This window comes from Peromyscus leucopus, chromosome 6 (assembly GCF_004664715.2).
Source record: "Peromyscus leucopus breed LL Stock chromosome 6, UCI_PerLeu_2.1, whole genome shotgun sequence".
Lineage (NCBI taxonomy): Eukaryota > Metazoa > Chordata > Mammalia > Rodentia > Cricetidae > Peromyscus > Peromyscus leucopus.
Genome location: NC_051068.1, coordinates 99,632,996 through 99,659,346, shown reverse-complemented (window position 1 = coordinate 99,659,346; position 26,351 = coordinate 99,632,996). Strand labels below are relative to the sequence as shown.

Sequence of the window (26,351 nt, the reverse complement as noted above, 5' to 3'; positions counted from 1 at the left end):
CCCCCAAACCTCATTTCTCTTCAAACATTTGTTCCATGGTAGAAGTATCGTGGCACGTAGGAGTTTGGGAGTTGTCTGTCTGTCCAGAGTTGTTTGGGAGTTGTTTGTCTGTCCAGTCCTTGCATAGCAGCTTTGCCTAGTTTCAACCTTTGCCCTGTGACCATGGCCCTTCCCCCACTGTGCTATGGATAGGCAAGGGGGCAATCTGAGACCCTGAGGATGCTCAGGCTTTGCCTGCTTCCTGCTCCCTGAATTACTGTCATTATTCTCCCCCTAGTTCATCCCGTTTTTAAACCTCAGTGCAATAATTTTTAAAAATCTTGGCCGGTGTCTTACAGATATTCACTGCTTTTGTTAATGCTCTTCTGGAGCAGGTGCTCATTAGCAAGCAATTGATTTCGTTTTCAATTGCCATTATAGTACTTCTTGAGTTCTTCAAAGATGTTCTTGTCTTCAGGGTTCACATGCATTGCATATACAAATAAAAAGCCCGGCACTGAGAGCACTGTTTTCAAAAATCAAAGTACTCAGAAATAAAGAGATATGGACTCGTCTGCCTGTCTTACCTTTAACTAATTGTCCTTAGGAAAGTTATCAAATCCGTGGGGAGGGAATGTAGGGACCACATTTTGTACTCTGTAGCTTTTGGACAGAGACAGTAAATTGAGTTTTAACCAAGGCTTAAGATGCAAAGAGTAGATTTTCTAGTTCTGTATGGAGTGTGGACATCCTGCTTTTTCTTCCCCTCAGCAGTTTGCTGAGTTCCTGCCTGTGCCGGGAATTCATTCAACACGGAACGAGCCAGATCAGCTCTCCATTTTCCCAGAGCAAGTCATGGGCTGGTGGCATTGCTCAGTAAAAGAGCGCTTGCCCAGCATATCTAACTCCACACTTGATGCTCAGTACTGTGGAGAGGGAGGAAGAGAGAGCAGATGTGGGAGTCAGGGACACACACACACACACACACACACACACACACACACACACACACGGGTGGAAGTAGGAGGAAGGATTTACCACTGGTACCCAAGGGATACTGTATATGCTGGTGAATATTTGATAATAAATTCTTTAAAAACAAGATAAAATGGAATGGCTTGATTTGTAGGCTTTCCCTTTGCTGACTTCTGTGGTATAAATATTCTCTTTATTATCTGCTGAGAGATGCTAACATGATGTTGCTGTAGGCAGAATTGGCATAGGATGCAAAAGTGAGCTCTCTGTTTTTTTTGTTTTGTTTTGTTTTTTTTTTGTTTTTGTTTTTTTGTTTGTTTGTTTTTGTGGGCTAGCTTCAACCAGCCCATGTCAGATGGTATACATGCTGGTAAGCTTTCCACTCAGGAGCTAAACATTCCTCATGTCTAAGCAGCACTGGTTTACAGCATTGTTAGACTCTCATGCCCTGGCCACAGCTAAAGGGGTCATGCTCCTTTTACCATGTACAAAGTATCTGATAAGCCTGAACTCAAGATTTGTGACCTGGGATTGAGAATCCCATTCTGGAATTAAAATTCTTAATTACTAAGATAATGGGAGATAATGGAATCGATTTTGCTTTCTGGTCTCTTAAAGCATATTTGAAATAGAAAATGCTTAATTTATTTACTAATATTATAAAAGGGTTTCTATACACATATTTTCAAAATCTTAATTATCTTTATGTTCAGTTACTTCTAGCAATCAAGATATCCACAAATCATCAGAATATAGTGTATTCTGTCTAGAATTCTCCCTCATCTGCTCATTCCTTTTCACATGTTTGAGGTTTCCATTATCTGGAGAAAAGCAAAATTTATAGAGGTTATGTTTGACTAAAAAAGTGAATCTGTGCCTTGGTTCCTCCCCGCCATCACTTCTGTTTTGGTAACAATTAAGGCATTTGGCATCTTGGAAGCCTCATCATTGGCAGGCTTTAGTATGAGACTCTGAGACACTTTAATCAGAGCCCTTTGTTAATGTCTAAAATTCCCCTCTTTAATGTTTAACTATAAATTTTATAGCTAGTTGAAATGAGACTATTAATTTGGGTTTTATTAAGGTCATTACTCTTTTCTGTTTTAAAACTTATTTATTATTTAAATGTAGAGCTACCCCATAGGAGGACTATATTTAAAATATTAAAACACATATTTCAATGCCAACAATAAAAGTACACAGAAATGCTAAAGGATGTTGAACCAAACACATCAGAAAGAAGGAACCCCCTTTCTATTTATTAGAAGAGGTAATTAGAGGAGTGCCATCAGCTACCAGCTCTCATACATGTCATCTTATTTCCTCTTCCTAACAACTTAGGAAACGTTATTTTTCTGAGAAATATGAAGGTCTTCATATTTGAGAAATGAGAAGGCTAAAAGGGTGAAATGGATTTTGGCACAATTATGTAACATGAGCTAGGACATGCAGCATTTTTATAATAACGATCTGATTTCAGCATCCATTACTGGAAAAATAGCAAGTCAGAGAGCCAGGAAGGAGGAGATAAGAGAAGAAAGGTGATGCCTCTCTTCAGTTAACTGAGTAGCCTTTGCTAAATTACAGCAGAGAGGACAGCATGTCTGTGTGTCTGTCTATATTTTAGTGAAGAAGAAAGGACCCATGAAGAAGGGAACTTTGGAGGACAGAGAAATTTAGCCTTCAAACTATAACTTACAGATCCTGGGATATAAAACCTGGACAAGAATTGGCAATAATTTGATGGTGTGGTTTGTAGTGAAGATTCAAATTCCAGCCAGGCTGAGCTCGTCAGACAATGAATTTAGCATCACTAATCACTGGTCTCTCATAAGGGCAGGCGCACTGTATCATTAACTGTGAGCCTGAGAACTTAGTCCTTGCTAGTTCTTTGATGCTCTTATGGGTATGCTAGAAGTTCTTTACGGGGTTCCTATTGTTACCTGGAGGGTATTTTTGTGGTTTTACCATGATTACAGAGAGAGTATTTCAGGCAATTCATACAAAATGATATTATCTCCCTTTACTTGAAGCCATGTAAGCCATCATCCCTCCCATAGTCTTTCTCTTAAGGCTGTAAGACAGAGTAAGACAACTCATCCTCTTGTGCATAGCATGGAGCCTCACCTCATAGAGATTGGTCAAAGGCTTCTGATCTTCCATTCGCCCCAGTCCTCTGCTTACTGCCTGACATTCTTCAAACCAAAGACTGATGAAACCCCACCAAGCATGCATTGGAGAAACCACGCTATGTCCTTTACCACACAACTTATATTACTACTACAAGGTGCTGGTATGAAGACGGAAAAGCATTATTATTTCCATTTTTTCCCTAGCACAATCTCCCTTTCAGCTCCTTCTGGGAAATCTTAAAAAATAATGTGGCAACCCCCACAGCTGTGGCTAAATGCTTTATTTAAATTGGAGCCTTTTCATGCTAATTCTGACACCCCAAACCCCAAGTGTGGTTTTAGCTATTCAGTATCTTCTCACTGGCTAAATAGACTTGACAAAGCAAAGAGTCATTATCACTCAAAATCCTAGCCAAAAATAGGTGGGGCACTCGAATTTAATAAGGTAATTAGAAGTCTTAAAGAGTCTATATTTGGGGCTGGGCAGACAGCTCCTTTGTTGAAGTGCTTGCTACAAAACATTAAGACCTGGGTTTAATTGCCAGAACCAAAACATAAGTCAGGTATGGTGCAGACGTTGATAATCCCAGTTCATTTTAAATAGCTATAAAATTTGTAGTTTTAATTCTATTTGTTAATAATAAATTTCATCTTTGAAATAGTGGTATGATTTTTTGTTAAATGTTGAAAAACCTTAAAAGATTATGAAAAATTCAGGACACCACAAAAACACTTTTGGACAATTTAAGAAAGTAGTTATAATTCATAAGAGAATATTCATGGACAAATTAGAGCAAGAAGAATTTTTAAATAAAAGTGATGCAAAGAAAACCAAAATCAAAGGACATAACAGTACAACAAAGTGAGAAGGATGATACAGTCATCAATGTGCTCTGTGTCTGTTCGTCTCCTAGGATATGTAAACATTTGACCAGAAGTCAGCATGTTCAGTCCTCCTGTATCGGAAGCCTCTGTTTTCCCTTTCTAATTCTGTATATCATAATCTTTTTCTGTTTCTCTCTCTCTCTCTCTCTCTCTCTCTCTCTCTCTCTCTCTCTCTCTCTCTCTCTCTCTCCCTCCCTCCTCCATCCCTCCCTCCCTCCCTTTCTCTCTCCCTCTCTCTCTGTGTGTGTATGTGTTTGTATGTATGTATGTATGTTAGGTAAGTAGCATTTTGTTGTGTTTTTATCAGATCTCCAGGATCAAATTTCAAAGCCTATCTCCTGTCAGTGGCAATAGACATAATCTTGTTTTTGTTTGTTTGTTTTTAAAGGTGTGAATTTAGGCTTAGTATCTTGATTCTCTTTTCAGGATGGGTTGACACCACTTCACTGTGCTGCACGAAGTGGGCATGACCAGGTGGTGGAGCTGCTGCTGGAACGGGGTGCTCCCTTGCTGGCAAGGACCAAGGTGAGTCATTATGAGTAAAATGGCATTCAAGGACACTTAAGGTACTTTGGGTAATCTTTCTTCTTAAAGCTAAAACACCCGTCAAAATGTTCTTACTTATTCAATGTGCTAGAAAGAAGAAATAAGTACGAAACTTGCAAAATTATTAAAATGAGCAAATATGTGCATCAAGATGTGCTAAATGAATACCTCTAAGTATACCCTGTTTTTAAACCTATTTTTACTATAGATGAAAACTTGACTAACCATATTACATAAAAATAAGAATATTAAATATATTAATATATATGAAACTATTATATTGCATGAGCTAAGATTTTTTTATGACTCTCTAAGATAACTATATAATACATGTGGAATTATCTGTCAAGGTAATACCGTTAACACTAGAAGATAGAGCTTTGAACTTACTTAATCTTTTTCTTTTGGGTAATGTTAATTAGAATAATTACTTCATAGTAGAATTGGTTGACTATATTAGGGACTTGTAGTGAACCACAAAGCAAACTAAAGCACACATTCTGTCCTTTATGACATAATAAATACAATGAACATTTTCTTTTTTTCATCAAGTGTTCAAACAAGAAGATCCATTTCCATGAGAATAAAAGTCACACAGTAAATGAATTGTTTGGAGGTTTTCATTGTCAATATTTGTAAACTTTATTGTTGTGTGTCTCTCCAGTATCTACCAGAAAATACTGAGACACATAAAATGACATTTAACCACCCAGAATTATTTAGTGGGATATGCAACAATTTTTAGACCCTTAAATACAACAAAAATTCTTACATGAACCTCTTATATTTTCTCCTGATTTCACCCTATTCCTACACCTTAATAATGCTGATATTCCCCGATGCTAGCAATATGGAAAGATGAAAAAAAAGACACTGGCATCACATGAAGTATCTTCAACACACACACACACACACACACACACACACACACACACACACACAGCATTCACAGTAAAGAATGATAATGGAAATAATGCAGATAATCAATGTAGTCAACCAACTCTACTAATAAGTAATTGTTCTAACTAGTATTACCCAAAAGAAAACGATTAGAGAAACTCAGAGTTTTATCTTCCAGTGTTAATGGTATTACCTTGACAGATAATTACACACACACACACACACACACACACACACACACACACACACACACACACATAGTGCATTGATTTTTTATTTCTCTGTATAGTCCTGAGTGTCCTGAAACTTGCTCTGTAGACCAGGTTGGCCTCGAACTCAGAAATCAGCCTGCCTTTGCATCCCAAGTGCTGAAATTAAAGGCACATGCCTCCACACCTGGCTCAATTTCTGATTTAACTGATAATTTTATTGCTATCATTTGGAGCGAACCAGCACACACACTTAACATATATAGAGAACGCAATCATTCTCTGAAAGGTATGCTCCACCAACCTTTTAAAAAAAAAAACTGGCTTTATACAAGAAATAGATATTGTGAAGTAACTTATCTGCATTGTGTTCATTATCATTCTGTATTGTGAATGTTGCAAAAATATATATTTTTTAAATATGCTACAGTTTAGACTGGGTTATGCAGAGATAATTGTGGAAAGCTTGTTGAAGAAATATACTTCAATTTAAATGGAAACAAAATTTCAGTCCAATCATGTTACACCCGAATTTTTAAAATAATTAGAAAACTGAGGCCTATGTGATCTTCCAAGAAATTTTCAAATAACTTTGTTTACACTTTATTTATAATGGACTCATAACCAGGAAGAATATGGATTACCTAAGTGTGACTTTTAAGGTGGCTTTTCTGTCTAATGAAGAGTCATTTAAATTTAAGGGTCTAGCATTAAAGATCATTGGTGACCACATGGTTGTACCCATTCAGTCCAGCATCCAGCTATATCATGTATGAAGAAGATACAATGTACTGGGTACTGGTCTGCTTACCAAGGAACTAGCAAGATGAATACTAATCAGAAAGTATCTTGAAGAAGCTTAGAATCTCCAGGGCAGCAGAGATGGGAGAAGATTATGAAATACAGAGCTCTGTGAGGGTAAAGGACTCGGAGCAGATGAACTGATTGGGTTGGAGCAGGACAATGCCACTAGCGTGTGTGTGTGACACAGTGCCCTCCTTCTCCCCGCTACAGCTCTCAGTTTTGACTCACCCAGTCTTTCTCCTTGAAGCAACTTCCCCTCAGTCTTTGAAAGCTGGAACCCTCAGCAAAATGAATCTTCACCATACTCCAGGGCGAATACTCAGTGTACTGACTGTAAGGCCTCTGTGATTCCCATCTCTAACCTCACATTCCCCAACGACCCCTCCTGTCTCTCAGTTCCCTCGATCTACATCTCTGACCCCAGGCTGTTTCACCATCTCTCTCTCTCTTCACTCTGGACCTTTACCTCTGGACCACAAAGTTCCATTTCTATCACAACTCCCTACGGCCTCTGGTGACTAAGTCCATGTCACAGTCCTGCACCTGAGCCTGGCCACAGCGATGCAGCTGCCTTCCGACTCCTGATCACTACCCTTAGCTTAGCCCAGTGTGTTGACTGACTGCAGTTTCCATAGTGATTCACGTTGCCGCCTGCTACCTAACTAAGCCACAGTTTTTCTTTAAATTGCTTGGATGCCTTTATTTCTTCATACAACACGGAGAAAAACTGAAGGAAGCAGGAGGTGATGTCCACAAACTCCCACTTCCACAGCTATCTGGTTCCATGAATCAGAGCTGCGGAGTCTGTGTTCTGTCCTATTTCTGTCCCCTGGCACGGCTTCCCATCCCTCCCTTCCCAAACGCTTTCCTCATTTGCCTTCTAGGACGTGATATTTCTTTGGATTCCTTCTGCATCTCCAGCATCTGCATCCCAGGCTCCATGACTGTGTCCTCTTCAGCTCCCAGTTCTCTGGCGGTTAGCAGTTCTGTGTTAGAGACCACATGCTTTGTTTGCTCTGCCTCTCCCTACTCACTTCCTCTGACATTTCCTGACGTTTACCTTTAAATAGTACCTGTGCTCTGCTGACACATATGTGGACATTTCTAGAATTCTATATGTTCATGGCAGCTCCCTATGACTACTTGGATATTTACTGGGCAGTTCCAAGTTTAAAAACAAGCTTATGGTATTTTGCCTACCCCTAAATATAACCCTCTTTGAATCTCGTGTCTTCATTCAAAGGCATCTCATTCTTTCAATGTCTCAGATACCTCATACCATGCTGTACTCTTCTTTTTCTCACTACATTGTACCGCCGCTTTCTTCTATATACATCATTAAACTAGAAGCTGTTGAGGAGCCTCATTGCCACCATGTATCCCATTTAGATGGTTACAAGAGGCCTCTAACTGGTTTCTGTTCTCTTTTTCTGCAACCCAGCTGTTCTGAACACATTAGGCAATTCCTATTGTCCCAGCCCTTCCAACCATGCCCGACCTCTCTCACAAAGTCTCTTATGCCTCTGAACTCCTCTCCTTATTCACCCTCCTAATGTACTTACTTAAAGACAGATATACTTCCTTACTGTCTATTGAGGTCTTTCCTGTGTGGTCCCAATAGGGAGTGCTTGCATTTATTTTTCTTCTGTCTTATATGGTTATGTATATAAGTATGCGAAGTAATGAAAGCATTTCAAGAAATAAAAGTAGAAATAGAATCACTAAAGAAAAATCAAACTGAAATAAAGCTGGAAATGAAAAATTTAGGATATCAAACAAAAGCTCAGAGGTAAGCCCCACTAGAGAATACAAGCCATGGAAAAGAGAATTCCAGATCTTGAAGACAAAGTAGGAGAAATGGGCAGCTCATATATATGTGTATATATGTGTATTTATATATATATATGTATATATATATACATATATATATATATACATATATATATATATATAAAGACTCTTTCCCCAAATTATAAGGTATAGTCTGGGATGACATCCTTTGTCTCTTTGAGATGGTGTAACATAATTCCAGGTCCTTCTGGCTTTCATGGTCTCCACTGAAAACTCGGGTGTTATTGTAATAAGTCTGACTTTATATATGACTTGGTCTTTCTCCTATAAAGCTTTTAATGTCCTTTCTTTGTTCTGAACATTTAGTGCCTTGATTATTATGTGTCATGGGGAGTTTCTTTTTTTTTTTGTCCTGTCTGTTTGGTGTTCTATGTACTTCTTGTATCTTGATAAGCATATCTTTTTTATTTAGCCTGGAGAAATTTTCTTATATAGTCTTATGAAAAAATATCTTCTGTACTTTTGACCTGAGTTTCTTCTTATTCCTCTATACCTATTATTTATAGGTTTGGTCTTTTCACAGTGCCCCAGATTTCCTAGTGTTTTGTGCCTGGATTTTTTTAGATTTAACATCTTCTTAGACTGAGCTATCCATGTCTTCTACTTTGTCTTCAAGATCTGGAATTCTCTTTTCCATGGCTTGTATTCTCTAGTGGGGCTTACCTCTGAGCTTTTGCTTGACATCCTAAATTTTTCATTTCCAGTTTTATTTCAGTTTGTGTTTTCTCTAGTGATCCTATTGCTACTTTTATTTCTTGAAATGTTTTCATTATTTCATTCAACTGTTTGTGTTGTTTTCATGGTCTTCCTTAAGGCATTTATTCATATTCTTTTAAAAGTCTTTTCATATATTCATAATTGTTATTCTGAAGTCCTTATCTTGTGCTTTAGCTAAATTATATTTTGGGGGCTATTATTATAGGATTCTGGAGGAGATGTTCTGTCTTGGCTGTTCATGTTTGTATTTTTGCATTGGGGTCTAGGCATCTGATGTAATGATGTTTAAGTTATTTCATAGTATAGATATCTGATTTTGTCTTTGTTGGGTGAATGTCTTTGTCTGTCTCTTCCCTCCTGCTTTAAAGTAAGTCTTGAATTATGGATTATTGGATTATTGGATTATTCAATATTTTCTAATATTGAATTATTGGAAAAAAGGATCTCAGAATTTTTCTGAAGCCTGAACCTAAGATATAGTGAATTTTTTTCTATTTCCTTGACCCATGCACACACTTTCCCTCCTTTACCCAAGTACTTCTCTGTTTATAGGAAAAGAAATGCAGGTAGCAAGATAATTTAATGTAGATTATTATGTATAGTACTAGATACAAATGATTTATGCATAAGCCGTCATTCCTATATATCTAATACTATTCTCATAATTTGTAAAAATCAAGGTGAATTGACAACACATACTATGAAAACCATGTAATGTCTTTTGCTAAAGATTACTATAGTTATAAAATTAAATAATTTACGTAACATAATCTGTTCTACATTCAGATATTAAGGGAGAGTTATTTCTCCTGCCTCCAGCTGTGTTATGGATCAAGGTTGCCTTTGCAGGCTCCCAAACATGAAGATAATAAAAACAAAATGTGGACTTGTTTCTTCTTTGTTTTGATGTGCAGAATGGGCTGTCTCCACTTCACATGGCTGCTCAGGGGGACCACGTGGAATGTGTGAAACACCTGCTACAGCACAAGGCTCCTGTAGATGATGTCACCCTGGACTACCTGACGGCCCTGCATGTTGCTGCACACTGTGGCCACTACCGTGTCACCAAACTCCTTCTGGACAAGAGAGCCAACCCGAATGCGAGAGCCCTGGTAAACCTGGCCCAATCCACATTCACCAAATATAGCCTGAGAAAGCAAGACCACATTGATTAGCCAATGGCACCTACACTAATGCATGGTTATAGATCCACAGTTAATAACTGCCAAGCTTGTCACCCTCCTGAAAGCTGGCAGCCTACTTCATGCTTCCATAGTTTCCTAAGTGGACATGAGCATGAGCAGATTTAGGAGAATACCAGATTATTATTTCTGAAACCTGTGGGTTGTAAACAGTATGAAATTCTGGGATGATGAGTATCTTAAAGTAGAGGCTAGATATTAAAAATATAAGAAATAGAAGGTGGTGGGGGTACATTCCTTTAATTCCAGCACTCCGGAGGCATCGGCAAGCTGATCTCTAAGTTCGAGGCCAGCCTGGTCTACAGAGCTAGTTCCAGGACAGTCAGGGCTATAAAGAGAAACCCTGTCTCAGTGGAAAAAAAGAAATAAGAAAGTTAGTTCTAGGTACCTCTAAATACTAGATAGATTTAGTATACAGGTAAGAAAAGTTTGATCTTTATGAATCTCTTGAGGAAAATAAAGGGATTAAAATGGTGAATATATTTGACTCTGTGAGAAGGTCTTAGACAGAAGCTGGTGAGAGTTCACTTGGACATTTCCTTTATGGACTGACCACCCATCCATGGGCTGGGTGATGCTTGGTGTATTACTGCTTTTCAAAGCATTAAAAAAAAAAAAAAAAAAAAAGCATTCCAGGACCTGCTCAAGAGAAACTGTAGGAAGCCATCCCCAGGGCAGCTTTGTGTCTCCCATGATCTAATAATGTGGAACAAATCTTTCTTGCTTCACTTATGGCCTAACTAATTAGTATGTTAGGCAGGTACTAATTGATGGCATTTGTTTTCTAATTCTCACTCTAAGAGCACATTGTTTTGTTTTCCTATATGTTTACATGGTTTATGTCAATTAAAATTCCCTTCAAACAGCTTTGAGAGTCTATTGTTAAAATGATTAAATACTGGGCTAGGGTAGTGACTGAATTTGTAGAACACTTGCCTAGAATGTATGAAACCCTAGGTTTGATTCCCAGCACCACACAAATAAGGCATGATGGCACATGCCCATAATCTTAGCATTCATGAGGTGGAGGCAGGTGATCAAAGGTTCAAGGTCATCCTTGGCTACATTGCAAGTTTGAGACCAGCCTGGGATAAATGAGATCACCCTATCTCAAAAGTCAGTCGATCATTTGATCAATAAGCAGAGTAATAAATCAAGCAAATGATTAAATATTGAGCATATTGATTTATTTGAAAAATTTCAGTGCAATTTACCTATTACTAATTACTTAGGAAGTGATTATACTAATTTCCTCATAAGATGTTGAAAACACTTTTTATTAGATAGTGATGAATAAGCTTATAAACTATGACAAGTGATTAGATGCATGTATTTTAATGCCACATATACATGTTGCTTATCTCCAGCTTATGACATAGTTTATAATCAGGGGACATAACTCAACAAATTGTGTTCATCACGCCACTGTAAAGAATACAGTCACTAGCTTATGTGAGACCATATGCTTTCCTGAGAACTGGTAACATACGAAATTATCACATGGCACTCAGTTCTCACCGGGACATTTAAAACTGTTAATTGGCAAGGTATGTATCCTGTAAAAGATCAATTGTTCAAATAAAAAGACAACAGGTATATATAATACATAACAATTTAGCAGAGGCTAGGTAAATTTTTATGTGATTTCTTCAATTCCTTAATAGTAACTTAGTTTACAAAACTGTAAGTACCTTCCAGAAGCTCCACTTAACTTTAATTCTCAGAGGTGTTGTCGGCAGCCATCCCAGAAATTTACCGTATCTTTCTTGAAAATTTCAGGAATGTAATCATTTCCACATAAAATAAAATATATCTGGGAACTTAATTGTTTCTTTGTAAAATCAAATGTATCTGATTGGTATACATGTTATAATATAAAACTTAACTTTTCTTATAAAGATTGTCAGCATAATGATTTCTGCTAATTTGAAACTCTCCCTAAGAAAATAATAGCAAAGCTGAAACACTTTTTATAAAGCCATCATATTGCTAGCTTTTTGAAAGTAGATGAACAATTCTTATGCTCTGAGAAACTGGCCCTCCATCATCAAAATATACTTCTATTTACTCCATCTTTTTCTCTATCACCTGACTCGTCAAGACAGCCTATTTCTCTAAAACATAATTGCCCTCTACCTTTTCTCCTACGAAAAATGGGCTTACATACTTTTCTCTGTTTTTGTCTTCTCTGTATGCACTCAGAATGACAGAAGTAAAATTCAGTTCCCATACACACACACACACACACACACACACACACCCCACCACCACCACCACCACTTCTCTTCCCAAATTTCCACCTCTGTAGGGCTTGAAGAGACGGTGACGTTATGTGACGATACAACACTATCGCCTGTGATGTGGCAGCATGGAGTTGCGTGAGAATTGTTTCTGCATGTTTTCAACTAACTCGATTGTCTTTTGCACAGAATGGTTTTACTCCACTGCACATTGCCTGCAAGAAAAACCGCATCAAAGTCATGGAACTGCTGGTGAAATATGGGGCTTCAATCCAAGCTATAACAGAGGTAGAAAAGTGTTTCAGCTTCTCACCAAACATTTCCTCTCTGATGCCTTCCTCTTCCTCTCACCCATCTTCTGTCCTCTCCACTCGTCTTATTTATCTGAAGAAGCCCCAAAGCCCCCAGTGCAGAGGAGTAAAACTGCTGTTGCTTTGTTCCGCAGTCTGGCCTCACACCAATACATGTGGCCGCCTTCATGGGCCACTTGAACATTGTCCTCCTTCTGCTGCAGAACGGAGCCTCTCCAGATGTCACTAACATTGTGAGTATGGCTTGGCTCAGAATAACCACAGGGAGAAAGAGTGAAAGAGTCAAGAGTGGGTGTGTGTGGGCTTGTGCGTGTGTCATCAGAGCTCAGAGAAGGGCCTCGGAAGCAGCATTTTGTAAAATAATGTTTGGAACTTTCCTGAATGCAAAGTCCAGGTGGCAGAAAACAAATGGAAAGCTGGGGATTGACCCGGCTTAGGCTTCCTCGTGCAGATGGATTAAACATTCATCTAATGCGTGTAGTAAAACAGTATGTTTTTAAAAGTCCCGTGAGGCTGAGTGTGGTCAGACTCCTCTGTAGTCTCTAGCTGTTGGGAAGCCTAGGCAAGTGACTTACTTGTGAGTCTGAGCCAGCTTTGACAGTGTGCTTCAAACAAACACACGACTCTGAAAGTGAATGAACAATGGGCTGTACATCAGTCTTCAGGGCACACCCTAGTTTGCTTGAATGCATTGTATTCCAGATAATTTCCAATAAAATAAGCTCCATAATCAATCTTGGCAAAGACACGCCAGATAGATGCTTCAGTGAGGATAATTGTTTTTGATGTCACAGTATCCTTTATTCTACATTGCATTTGCTATTTCCTACTGAGTTTTAACTTCCATCGTATTCATATATGCAGTGGAGGTTCCTCATGCCTGAAATAGTTATCAATAATATTATGCAATGAATGCTGGTCTCTGGGCCCCTTTCTTTCTGCTAATAAGTACTGAGTCTTCCAGAATTCTGTCTGGTCTAAATTAGGATTTTCACTTGATATACGTTTTTCTCTCACTGTCTTGTACCACCCTTTAAAATCTCTCTCTGGTCACTGTTTCATTGCACATAATCTGATTCAAATTTTCCCCCAGGGAAGGAGAACCCACTGTATGTGTTTATTCAGGCAATAGACATTCCCAGGACCACAAGAGAATTAAATTTTTAAAAAGCACATGCAACAAAATAATTCTCCCTACATGAATATTAGCAGCCATTATTAAAGTGATCATACTTGTAGCTGTTGACTGCAGCATGTGCTAATTTGGGCATAACTCTTCCTATTTAAGTTGTGAACCAGGATGTCCAGGTTCTCTCTTACCTGTGCTCTTTCCCACACCCTCATTTTTCTGTACTTTATGTAGTTTTTGAAGGCCCTGGTGCGTGGACAGAGTCCAGTGGAGAACCCAATTTACTTAATATACTTTTTATATTATTCAAAAGTGAGAACATAAAACCATAAAAGAATTTCAGCTCTGTATTTATGTTTCCTTAATAATAGCATATTGGCCCCAATATAACATTACATGGCAATTCTTAATCACCAAGTACAGGAGTCATTTCCTAATGTACCAACTTGAGTTTAACATTTTTGAATGCTTGAAGAATTCATGGGGCTGGAGAAACGGCTCAGTCATTAAAGTGCTTGCTGTGAAAGTATGAGGACCCGAGTTTCATCTCTGTCACTCAACATAAAGTCCTGTGTTTCTGCAACTCCAGTGCTCCTTTGGGAGACAGGTAGGAGGGCCCCTGGGCTTATGACCGGCTAGTCTAGCCAAACTGATGTGACTCAGGTTTGCTGAGAGACCTTGCCTCAAACAAATAGGTGGAGAGCAATTGAGGAAGTCATCTGAATCCCTGACTTACACACACTCATATACACACACAGAAACAAAAAAAAAATTCATCTTTTTGCTTCTTATTAATCCTTTGCTTTCAATAACTCTTATCAAAAGATTAACAGAGACAGATCAGTAGTGGGAAATACTTTACTCAATATCAAATTATTCCTTTTAAATAATATATTACATGGATTTGTCATTTCCTACAATTTTTTTTAATCTTTTTTTTTTTTTTTTTTTTTTGGTTTTTCAGACAAGGTTTCTCTGTGCAGTTTTGCGCCTTTCCTGGAACTCACTTGGTAGACCAGGCTGGCCTGGAACTCACAAGAGATCCGCCTGCCTCTGCCTCCCGAGTGCTGGGACTAAAGGCACCGCCCGGCAAATTTTTAAATTTTTATTTCATTTTGTTTTGTCTCAACAAGCCAAAAAATATTGAAGCTGAATATTTTTACACACAGGACAGTAACTTTCAAGAAAAGCACTCCTGTGTGCTGACCTACTTTTGCCATTTGTTTTCATTCTGTTTTCCTCTATTTTCCCATTTTCCTTATTTGCATTCCAATACCTACAGAAATCACAGAAGCAATCGTGATATGTTAAAATATATCATCATATTCCCCAATGATGTGCGTAATTGTACTAAATGGGGAGCTTGGCCGAAATTTCTTTTTTTTGTTTCTTTTTTGGTTTTTCAAGACAGGATTTCTCTGTGTTTCCCTGGCTGTCCTAGAACTTACTCTGTAGACCAGGCTAGCCTTGAACTCAGAGATCTACCTGCCTCTGCCCCCTGAGTGCTGGGATTAAAGGTCTGCCCCACCATACCCAGCTGAAGTTTCTTTTAGTAGATATTTTTGAAAAATCTTCAAAAAATAATCCACAAACAACCACTTAAGTGACCAATTCCAAACAGTTTGTTGATTCTTAACTGTTGTGTGGTCTCCTCAGGAACATGGAGAGAGTTAGGCTGCACATAGGTTTCTAGTATTCCCATCCTTGCAGGCTTCGAAAGAACCTTAGATTTGGCGATGGCTGTGTTGATCTCTAGCACCCACATGGCAGTTGTCCTAAATTTCCTCATTGGTTTCATCTGCTTGTCCTTTACATTGTTTTCCTTCAGCCCTCTCCAAACAAGCACTTGAAAGCTCCAGTCAACCAATCCTTCTCAATAGGACCCTGGATATATTTTTTTGTTTGTTTGTTCATTTTATTTTTAAAAGCTATATCCTTCAGATAAGAGACAGTGTAGATTTACTGGTCAAGATGCACAACTCCCTATTCAATTTTAATTCCAGATAAACACTGAATTCCTTTGAATGTAAGTAGATGTCATGCAACTGTTGAAACATGATAAAATAAGTACTTGATTGTCTGAAATTAAAATTGAAACAGACACTTGAGCTTTTTATTTGCTAACTCCGGCAACCCTACATTTAGAGTGATATAACTTTCTCTAGCAGTGTGGTGCCTGTGAACTTGTGTGTTCTCAAGATATTAGGACATTGCTACTGGATCCAGAACTTTGGAATTTAATTACGAAGCTGTGTGGACAAGGACTGCCTGCTTGCTGTGACAGTGCCAGTCATGTCCTGACCCCAATGCGCCCACCCTTGGCACCTCTGTGTGTTGCTGACATCGTGTTGCATTCCGAATGCAATTCTGTCTTTTGTGCTTTGATGCTTTCCAACTAGATGCAATCCAAGTGGGAGTCCATGTAGCTGTCTGCTGGCCAGTTTTAAAGCTGTGAAGGAGGGGCATGACTTGGTACTTGCTTTGGACATGAACATGCGCATTCTCCTGCCGGTTTTGTTTTGTCTGAAAATCCACACCAAGTGTAAGATGCACCAAGCACTCAGACATTTGCAGACACATTTTCCCCCAGACAACTTCCTTTCCCAGAAAGCTTATACATGAACTTTAGCTGGTGACCTGTGTTCTATAATAGACCCCTACCATGTTCATTGATAACTGTGAGAGTAGAACATCAAGTACTCAAGCGCTCTTGACAGTACAACACGGGTCACTGAGAAATTCTATCTTCTTATAACCAATTAGCAGATTTATAGTTAAGTTCCCATTTTATATTATGTTTAAATGTTTTACCGGTCTCTAAAGTTAAATTGTTTAAATAAGGATATCAGGCTGTGCCTAACAACCAGGAAACAGAAGGTCCCAAGTAAGGCAATATGCAATATTTGCTGAGTTTCTTTTCCTTTTACTTCTGCATAAACAATAGGAATGTAAATATAAAAAGGTAACCACAGTTTATAGTAAATGCCAATTACTCCAGAGTCACTAAATGAGACTTAAACAAGAAAATTCTTCTAAAGTACGGTGACCAGGTGTGAGTATAAAAATCAACTGTTCTTGTAATAGGAAGCTCATGCTTTACAGTAAGCATATATATATATATATGCTTTATATATATGTGTGTATATATAGATGCTTAATATATGCTTTATATACATGTTTAATATGTGTGCTTAATCTAAAGCCTGATATACATATATATATATATACACATATACATATATGTATATATATGTCATCACTGCAAATGTGTAGACACCAGATAACAATATAGATAAAAAATAAAGGTTTTTATAATATTAAAACTAGTATAGAAATAGTTCTATATTTTTAAAACTTACTAATAAAGTGTGGCTTAAAAATAAGCATGTAAATTCAACATTACATAGAAACCCCTAGGGGTATCTTTGACTTAATTTCTAAAAAGAATTATCTTGCCTTTATTTCTATAAAAGTGACTGAAATAGCTAACCTTCATCAGACTTAGAAATAAAATTTTGAGTTTTTCTTCTTCCTGTAATCATAACATACCAGTCTCATTTATTTAGAGATATGTGGATTACAGAAGAAAATAGGATAAAATCATGGTTGCCCAAAGAGGAAAAAATCTCACCATACATCTGGAGACTTAAAGACAAACTTGACTAATGTCATTTTATAAAACACATTTCATATACATTTGCTTTACAAAGCCAAAATTCACCATTAGAAAACTAAGGCCACTAGAGGACAAGTTAGCTGCCAGCGAGAAGAGAATATTCAAATCAACATCTAGGTCAGTGCTTTCTAGTCACATCGCTTGACACCCATTTCTCATAACTCCCAAAGCGATGGATGTCATCATGGTGAGAAAAGGGAACTGTGAGCAAAGAATCCCACTAATTTCATGTTAAATCTTTTAAGAATATTTTATGCAAGAAATCAGAAGATGTTGTTCACAGGAGTTTTTCAGAAGCATCCCTTCCCAACATAGGCATGTTTGAAGTCAATCTAGTTCCTGTGGGATGCTACCCCCTGCTCGGTTATTGTCAGCTCACCCTCTAGAACAGTTGCGCTCAATCAAACTTGTTTTATCTAATACTGTGTTCTAACTTTGGGATTATTTGAATGACAAAGTCCCTGTCCCCTTTGGTGATAACAGGTTTCCCTATGAGAATAATCTCTTGTCTCTAACCATTTTCTTCATTGTCTCCTGATTAGCATGTCAGACCTTAGTATAGCGTAGGCAGCCGAGGACTGACAAGATGCCCATGCAGCAAAGGAAACTGTTAACAGCTACTTCACTTAACTGTTAACTGAAACTGTTAACAGCTACTATACTACCTCTCAGTAGCCTTCTGCATCACCATCTCTAATTAAATACAGTCTTTAAAATAAGCAGTACCTTGCCGGGCGGTGGTGGTGCACGCCTTTAATCCCAGCACTCGGGAGGCAGAGGCAGGCAGATCTCTGTGAGTTCGAGGCCAGCCTGGGCTACCAAGTGAATCCCAGGAAAGGCACAAAGCTACACAGAGAAACCCTGTCTCGAAAAACCAAAAAAAAAAAAAAAAAAAAAAAGCAGTACCTTGTAGAAAAATTAGTTTTCTTCTATGAGTAGTTATGGTCAAATTTCACAACAAATAGACAAATCAGACATAAGATTTTGTTCAGCAGTGAGGTTTGCAATTTGAAAAGAAATTTTGTATGGTGTAAGTGATGTGATTTATTTTTTGCAATGTGTCGACTTGACCTTTGACATCTGGAGTTTCTCATTGAACGGGATGGATGACAGATTTTAGGTTTGTAGAATGAAAGATCACATCTTCACCCAACCTCATGTAAGTTACACAAGATTGATCATGAAACTAAACCATAAGGGTGTCCTGGACATTTGGGTAAGTTCACTGGTTTGTCATTAATGAAAAAAACATTTACAAACATTTGTGCTTCTATAGATAGAGAAGATGCAAAACTACATTTTTCTAAACCGAACAATTATGCCTTCTCATAGATCACTTATACACTTGGATATCTTGCTGAATTTCACCAAAAAGGACACCATTGTTCTTTGCTATCCAGAGCAGTGGGTTTATTTATGACTGGGCAATCTTTGTTTTCTGGCAGCGTGGTGAAACAGCACTTCACATGGCAGCCCGGGCTGGGCAGGTGGAAGTGGTCCGATGTCTCCTGAGGAATGGTGCTCTTGTGGATGCCAGAGCCAGGGTAGGTGCTAGCTCACCAGCATTCTCCTATTGTAGTAACACACCCCCTTTATAAGATAGGGTGTCTTCTTTAGTTCCTTGGTTTTGAAAGTCCACAGTGTACCTATCAATCAACTTTTCGTTACTGTAATAAGTACCTGAGAAAATAACTTAAAGGAAGGAAAAGAATTATTTGGGCTTGCTGGTCCAGGGGTCTCAGACTATGATTGGATGGCTCTGTATTTCTGGGTTTGATGTGAGGCTAAATAACACAACAGAGCTAAGCTACACACTTCACAGTGGCTGGGAAGCAAAGAGGGTGTGGGCCTTTGCTAGTGCACTTCATCCATGGACCCCAGTCAATTGGATGGCGATGCTCACAATTAGGAAAGATTTGCTCCCCGTCCCTTAATTAGTCATCTCTGTAAATGCCCTCACAAACACTCAGAAGTGTGCTCAACCACTCTTTTAGGTGGTTCTCAATCTGTTAAGTTGATAGCCAGTAGGCGTTACCATAGGTTATTAAATTGATAGCATCAGATCAATAATGCTTTAGAATAAAGAAATACTATATAAGTGTATGCAATGAAAATACACTGACGTTATAGGAACATTTGAATGGAGTGTAGCTATATTTAATAAATTTAACATACAAGAAATATAGAATTGACTTTAATTTTATCAGTCTTTAATCCTGAAAACCACTTTCACATTTATTTGTTCTCTAAATTTATAGTCTTGCCTGAACTATATGGCACTATACATACTAAACATCATTTCTTACTACCAGAACCAATCAGATTTGCATACTGACTCTTTCCAAGTTACCTAGAAACAAAATGTCTTCAAAGTTCTAATGCTTTCCCTTTCCCTGTTTGATTTCCCTCTTTTTTTGTTATGATGTCTACATTCTCTCTATGCTGGTGTTTGTATATTTAAATATTCTGCATATTTATTATCCCTGAATAATAGGCACAGGAGGACACCTGATGACACTCCTGTTTCCAGGCAGTTCTAACTCCCTCGCAGGTTGATTTTTCCTTCCTGTTTTAAAGAATTTAATCCCCTTCCCTTTGTGTGGCAATCTTTCTTCCTGAAATGTAGCCAAGTTTCCTTGCCCTGCTATATGTTCTATTTGCCTTCCATATTATTCTGTGAACTTTTGCAGTCACATCACTGGGATTCTCAGGGACCACTTAGACATGCTCTCTCTTCCTCCATTAGAACTCACTTCATCTTGATTCATGCCATATGACCTCATGAGGAAAAGGACTCTTGGAGTCAAAACATGAGTGGTCAAGATTGTAAGCACTCTACCTACACATCTTTATCCTTGAAGTATGAGATTTAGACTCAGAAACTCCCAATCTTCTGCAGGCTTTCATAGTATTCTCTGACTCGGTGGAGTTACCAGGCACATTTTTATGATGATTTCCACAGTCATGGGGAATCAGCAGAACACAGGCAGCTTTGATATGGCTTTTGTTTTAGATCTCATCTGCTTTTCTATCCTTCTCATAAGTAGTACAGTTTATATCTTTAAGAATCACCACTGGGAGCTGGGTAGTGGCAGTACACACCTTTAATCCCAGCACTCAGGAGGCAGAAGCAGATGGATCTCTGTAAGTTCAGAGCAGCCTGATCTACAGAGTGCATTCTAGGATAGCCAGAGATGTTACAGAGAAACTCTTGTCTTGGAGAAAAAAAAAAATCACCATTAGGGCTGGGGGAACGGCTCAGTGGTTGAGAACTCTGGTTGCTCTTGCAGAGGACCTGAGTTCAATTCCCAGCACCCACATGGTGACTTACAATCCTCTGTAACTCCAATTCTTCTTCTGACTTCCATAGGCATGTGATATATATACATACTACACATAGATGCATGGATAGAAAGCATTTATACATGTAAAATAAATAAATCTTAAAAAATCATCATAGATTAGATCATGTTTTTATATATTTAGAGATTTTTTTTTTTATTCAACTGTATTCTATGATATGACTTTTCTTATTTCCATTTAATGGTGCCTAGATAATCAGTATTTATGAAACAGTTCTGAGCCAGGCAAAGGTGGCATATGCCTTTTATACCAGCAGTCGGATAGCAGAGGCAGGTGGGTCTCTAAGTTTGAGGTCAGCCTGGTCTACAGAGCAAGTGAGTTCCAGGATAACCAGGGATACACAGAAAATCCCTGTCTCGAAAACCCAAAGCCAAAAAAAGAAAAGAAATAGTTCTATTGAGGGTGTGAGGATGCAGCTAGGTGGTAATGTTCTTTTCCTAGCATGCTCCAAGCCCTGGGCTCAAACTCCAGCACTGAAAGAAAAAGTTCCATGGTCAACCCATCCATATTGAGTGTCACATACTTCTTTAATTATACTAGAAATTGTGATAATATTTCAGGTAAACATTTTATAATACACATTTAATAATAAGATTTTTCCATTTATTTAAAAATAAACCTGTTAATATTATTAATTAAATTTCTATCAAACTAAATTTTTTATGTTTTGAAACAGTATTTAATCATTTCTTTATCTCTCGGTAGTTTTTGTACGTTGATTTGATCCACTCTTACTGTCTCAATGTTCTAGTTTGTTGTCTGTTGCTGTGATAAACACCATGACTAAAATCTTGGAGAGAAAAGAGTTTATTTCATCTTATATTGTCAGGTCATAATTCATCATTGAGGGAAAAAGTTAGGGCAGGAACTCAAGACAGGAACCTCGAGGCAGGAACTGAAGCAGAGAAACACTGCTCCCAGCACACTCTGATTTGTGCTCAGCTGACTTTCTTATCCATGCAGGACCATTGCCCAGGGGCAGCGCAGCTCACAGTGCTCTGGGCCCTCCCACATTAGTCAACAAGGTAGAAAACTCTGCATAGATATGCCCATAAGTCCATCTGATGCAGGCAGTCCCCCACGAGAGACTCCCTTAGATAACTCTGGGCTGTGTCAAGTTGACCGCTGAAGCTAACGAGCTAAGAGATGCACATTTTTGGATACTGTCTGGAACACTTTATGTACGTGCTGATGGGGGCCTCTTTCCTTTAGAATGCTGCAGTGTCACTCACCTTTATGTATTTAGCATGGAGGCTCCATCATTGTGTTTCCTCCTCTGCAGTCACACTTACTCTTCTTCATAAAGAAACATCTATTTCTTTGTATTTTTTCAATTTAAGTTTCACGTGCTATTATTTCTTTTTCTTTTCGGCTTTATCATTTATATTCCCAGATGCACTTGCAATCCCTCAGTCTGATAGTCCTCTGTGAGGAACAAGGACCTTTCCTGGCAGAGCAATGCTCTCCAAATGCGACCTGTGTTACAGCCACCTGGGCACCCTCTTCATTGCAGGTTGGGACACTGTTCGGCACTTCTGGCAAGCACCAGGCAGTGCCAGTGGTGCCTATCCTGGGATATTTATAGCAATTCTGAACCAGGATTTTCTTTTCATGCCATGTTTTCAGATGCATTTGGGCCAGGAAGTTTTGGCTTTTGATTAACTGAACCCTTTAATGTTTTCCTGGAACTTTGTGGTTTCATTAACAATTGTTTGATGCTATATAATTCATAAAACATTTTTGGCACAGGTTATTTTATGTGCAGGGAAGTTGTGTTAAAGGGTAGTTTGGGGTCCTAAAATTCAAGATTTCACTCATGAACTGTAGTCATAGAATTAGAGTAGATAGGATACCTTTCATAACCCTGAGATTTTTCTCCTAATTGGCTCTGCCAGGAGACAGTAATTCCGCCCCAATAAAGTCCACTGACTGGGATATGGCTTTCTGGAGGAAATCAGCAAACTGTTATCTATCATAGGCTCTCATTTTTAGGTGGAAAGCTAGCCCTGTTTTCTAGCTCCCCTTCTACCCACCCCCACCCCATTTGTCCATTGTCTTCTGTGGATTTAAGTTAGAAGCCTACCAAGGTCTGTCCTCTGGAATCCCTTTTGCTTAGAGGCTTGCTGCATTGGCACAGTTGTGAGCCTGGCCTTTGCTTTTAGGTTTGAGCAATGGCAGGATCCTTAAGCTTAAGCTAATTTGAAACTTAACTTCTAAAATTTTGCTCAGCTGCCCCCAGACATGGTTTGGAGGAACACTGGTAGCAGGAATCACATCAAAAACTTAAACTTTGGCCCAGCTGCTGTTCTTTCTGTCTTTTTGTAAAAAGTTGGGGTTCAACAAGTCTCCCTAAGTTTGGCTGCCTAGGAGTAAAATAAACAGTAGGCTTCCATAGTGAAGCAGAGACCACCTGCTTCCTGCCTGGGCTATGACCCAGTCACTTGTGCTTCGGGAGAAGGCCCTGTATTGGAAAGGGTCAGGGGACCAGAACTCCTCCATAATTTTACCCATTCTCGTGAGGCTTCTGCACTTTCCCAATTCTTTGCCTTGATTTTGTTAACTTTATCCTGGGGTAGCACATACAAGTTTTGCAGTTCAACAAAGAAATCAATGCCCAAACCTGAAAAGACCTTATAGGCCTGCTTAAACGTTGAAGGATTTTCATAATAGCAAAATTATATTATTTCCTTTTCCACTTTCAGATGGAAATATATCAAAATATTTTTTAAAGTAGGCTAAACATCATTAACTTTTATTTAAACAAACAAACAAGTTGAACCAACAAATACCTTACCAGTCTGTGGTCTGAGCACTAGGGAACTATAGTCAAGCATTTAACCAGTAACTGCTGGTTATTAGCCAGTATCACTAACGCAGTAACTACAGCCAGTTAGAAATTGTCCGTTGACTAGAGCTCCAAAGGTCACTGTTCCCCCAACTTCTCCCCACTCTCTAAAATCCACAGTTTCACCATACACATACAATAAAATCAATAATCTAAAAAAAAAATAGTTTTTGAATCTCCGTTTGAGTGTGTTGCTCTCTGTACCCACCTCCACTGGGCTCTGCTGGCGGAGGTCTGAAGGAGAACCCAGCTGCAGACAGTACTGAGCCTCTTCTCAGGTCCTGAGTTGATGCTGACTGCTCTGTTCACCATTTACTCTTGTTCTGCTCATCCCTGCTCACCTTGTCCTGACCATTTTCTTCTTGGCCATCTTACTGTGTCTACCTTTAGTATTTGTTTTAATAGCTTAATGACCTTGAACAGTCTTTGAGACCTCATTACATTCTTGTTCACTTTATCTAGAAAAATTATGGAATAATACGTTTATGCTTTCTTTTGGTGTTTACTAGGATAAGTCATATATGCATCATGCACGAAAGAAATTTATAAGTTGCTGATTTTTATAGAACTTGAATTCTATTGGTAAAATAATTGTGTTGCTATTACTTACTAATCTCTTCCTTTGAAATTTGTGTGATGCTATTTCATCTCTTCCTATAGTTAAAAAATAACACTTAAGTGTTATATTTATTTAGACAGAACTATTATATTTTTCCCCCTTTCATTCTTATCCCTGGCAGCTCTCCTAGCTTTCTCTTGTTGCTTTTATGATGACTTACCTTGGGGAAGATTATAAAGATACACCCCTGTGTATTCCTAAGGGTATACTCAATTCTATTTTTATAAGCGACTGTGGTTTTTCCTAGTTCTTTTAACCCTGAGAACATTATTCGTGACCACGTGTTAGAGTCAGGTGATCTTATGAGCCCTGCTGAATATGTTCTTCCTGGGCCTTCTCCTCAGTTCCATCCTCCCTGGTTTTAGAGCAAACACACTTGGCAGAGAGTTCGTTCCACTTTCATTTTCAAGAGTTCTGTTTCATCTTTGAAGACCTAGATGTGCATCGTGGTCCCATCTGCAGCGAGCGCTTCCTGGGAACAGCCTCTCTTTAAATCATACTACAATGTAGTCTTTATCCACAGTTCTCCTAGAACAAAATGACCAGCATTTGTGTCCTTGGCTCAAGAGTGAAGTAGGAATAGCATTTTCCAGCTTCCTTGGGTCTTTTCTTTTGATTCAGTTCCCAGAATAAATCCTGCCTCTTGGTGAAAGCTCTTGGAAGAGAATCTAGGTCTTAGGATTTTTGGACTGGATTGCTTTCTCCTTCAAAACCACGAGTTCACCTATAAGTAAGCCTAAGAGAGGGTTGAAGATTTAAGGAGTAAAGACATGTTTTGGGGGTGTTCACCAAACAATGACCAGGCTTATGAATATACATTCTATTTAAAAATCTGAGGGATTGGCTCAATGGTTAAGAGTACATGCTGCTCTTGCGGAAGACTGGGTTTGGCTTCTACACCCACATGGTGGCTCACTACAGTGTATAACTCCTGTTCCATGGGATCTGATGCCTCTTCTGACTTCCACAGGAACTGCACATGCGTGGTGCACTTCCTTACACATAGACACTCATGCACATAAACAAACAAACATAGAAAATCTTTTTGCAATTTTAAGGGAGATTTTTCTGCCAAATAGATCACTCTATAACAAATACAAATAAAGCCCTGACAGGGTAGTAACAGTTTTTGTTTTTGAGTAGAGATTCCTAGAGGTTCAAAGAAGGTATCGTGGAGTGTTTAGAAGCACACATTCCTAGTAAGATTGGGTTTGCCCGGAGCTAACTGATCTCTTGCCTTGAGTTGTAGGAGGAACAGACTCCTTTACATATTGCCTCCCGACTGGGTAAGACAGAAATTGTCCAGCTGCTTCTCCAACATATGGCTCATCCAGATGCAGCCACTACAAACGGGTACACACCACTGCACATATCTGCTCGGGAAGGGCAGGTGGATGTGGCCTCTGTCCTCCTGGAAGCCGGAGCAGCACACTCCTTAGCTACCAAGGTAAGGGGGACGGGTAAGAGAATGCAAGTGCCATGTTAAGGCTTTGCTCAACTGCAGAAGAGTTTCAGGAAGGGAAAAATCTCTGTCTGGCCTCTGACTTGTTTCTTTGCTGAGTATTTTAGATTATGACCTAAGTGATGAGAAGGGATTGCAAAATTTTATGTAACATCTTCAAGGAAGAGCCTTACATTCCCATCGTCTAATTGAAGTGCTAGTTCCTTTTGATATAAGCATCCAGATATGTAATTATCATGATTTTATTACCACAAAGCAAATCCACTCTTTCTTTCCTGTTTACTATAAAATATATTCTCTAGAGAAAAAAAAATGGGCCGGGTGGTGGTGGCGCATGCCTTTAATCCCAGCACTGGGGAGGCAGAGCCAGGCGGATCTCTGTGAGTTCAAGGCCAGCCTGAGCTCCAGGAAAGGCGCAAAGCTATGCAGAGAAACCCTGTCTCAAAAAACCAGAGAGAGAGAGAGAGAGAGAGAGAGAGAGAGAGAGAGAGAGAGAAATGGTGTGT

General features: G+C 38.8%; 1 protein-coding gene across 49 annotated transcripts in view; it reads left to right on the top strand.

The window, feature by feature from the left end:
* Positions 1 to 26,351, top strand: part of Ank2 (ankyrin 2) — a 596,100-nt gene that overhangs the window by 471,540 nt on the left and 98,209 nt on the right. For 47 of the 49 annotated variants that reach the window (XM_028856374.1, XM_037207067.1, XM_037207070.1 and 44 more), the window contains 6 exons: positions 4,398 to 4,496; positions 9,913 to 10,110; positions 12,630 to 12,728; positions 12,886 to 12,984; positions 19,002 to 19,100; positions 25,633 to 25,830. In XM_028856374.1, the coding sequence (XP_028712207.1) occupies positions 4,398 to 4,496; positions 9,913 to 10,110; positions 12,630 to 12,728; positions 12,886 to 12,984; positions 19,002 to 19,100; positions 25,633 to 25,830 (792 nt within the window). The remainder of the gene's footprint in view (positions 1 to 4,397; positions 4,497 to 9,912; positions 10,111 to 12,629; positions 12,729 to 12,885; positions 12,985 to 19,001; positions 19,101 to 25,632; positions 25,831 to 26,351) is intronic. The other 2 variants (XM_028856532.1, XM_037207073.1) reach the window with 1 other exon arrangement.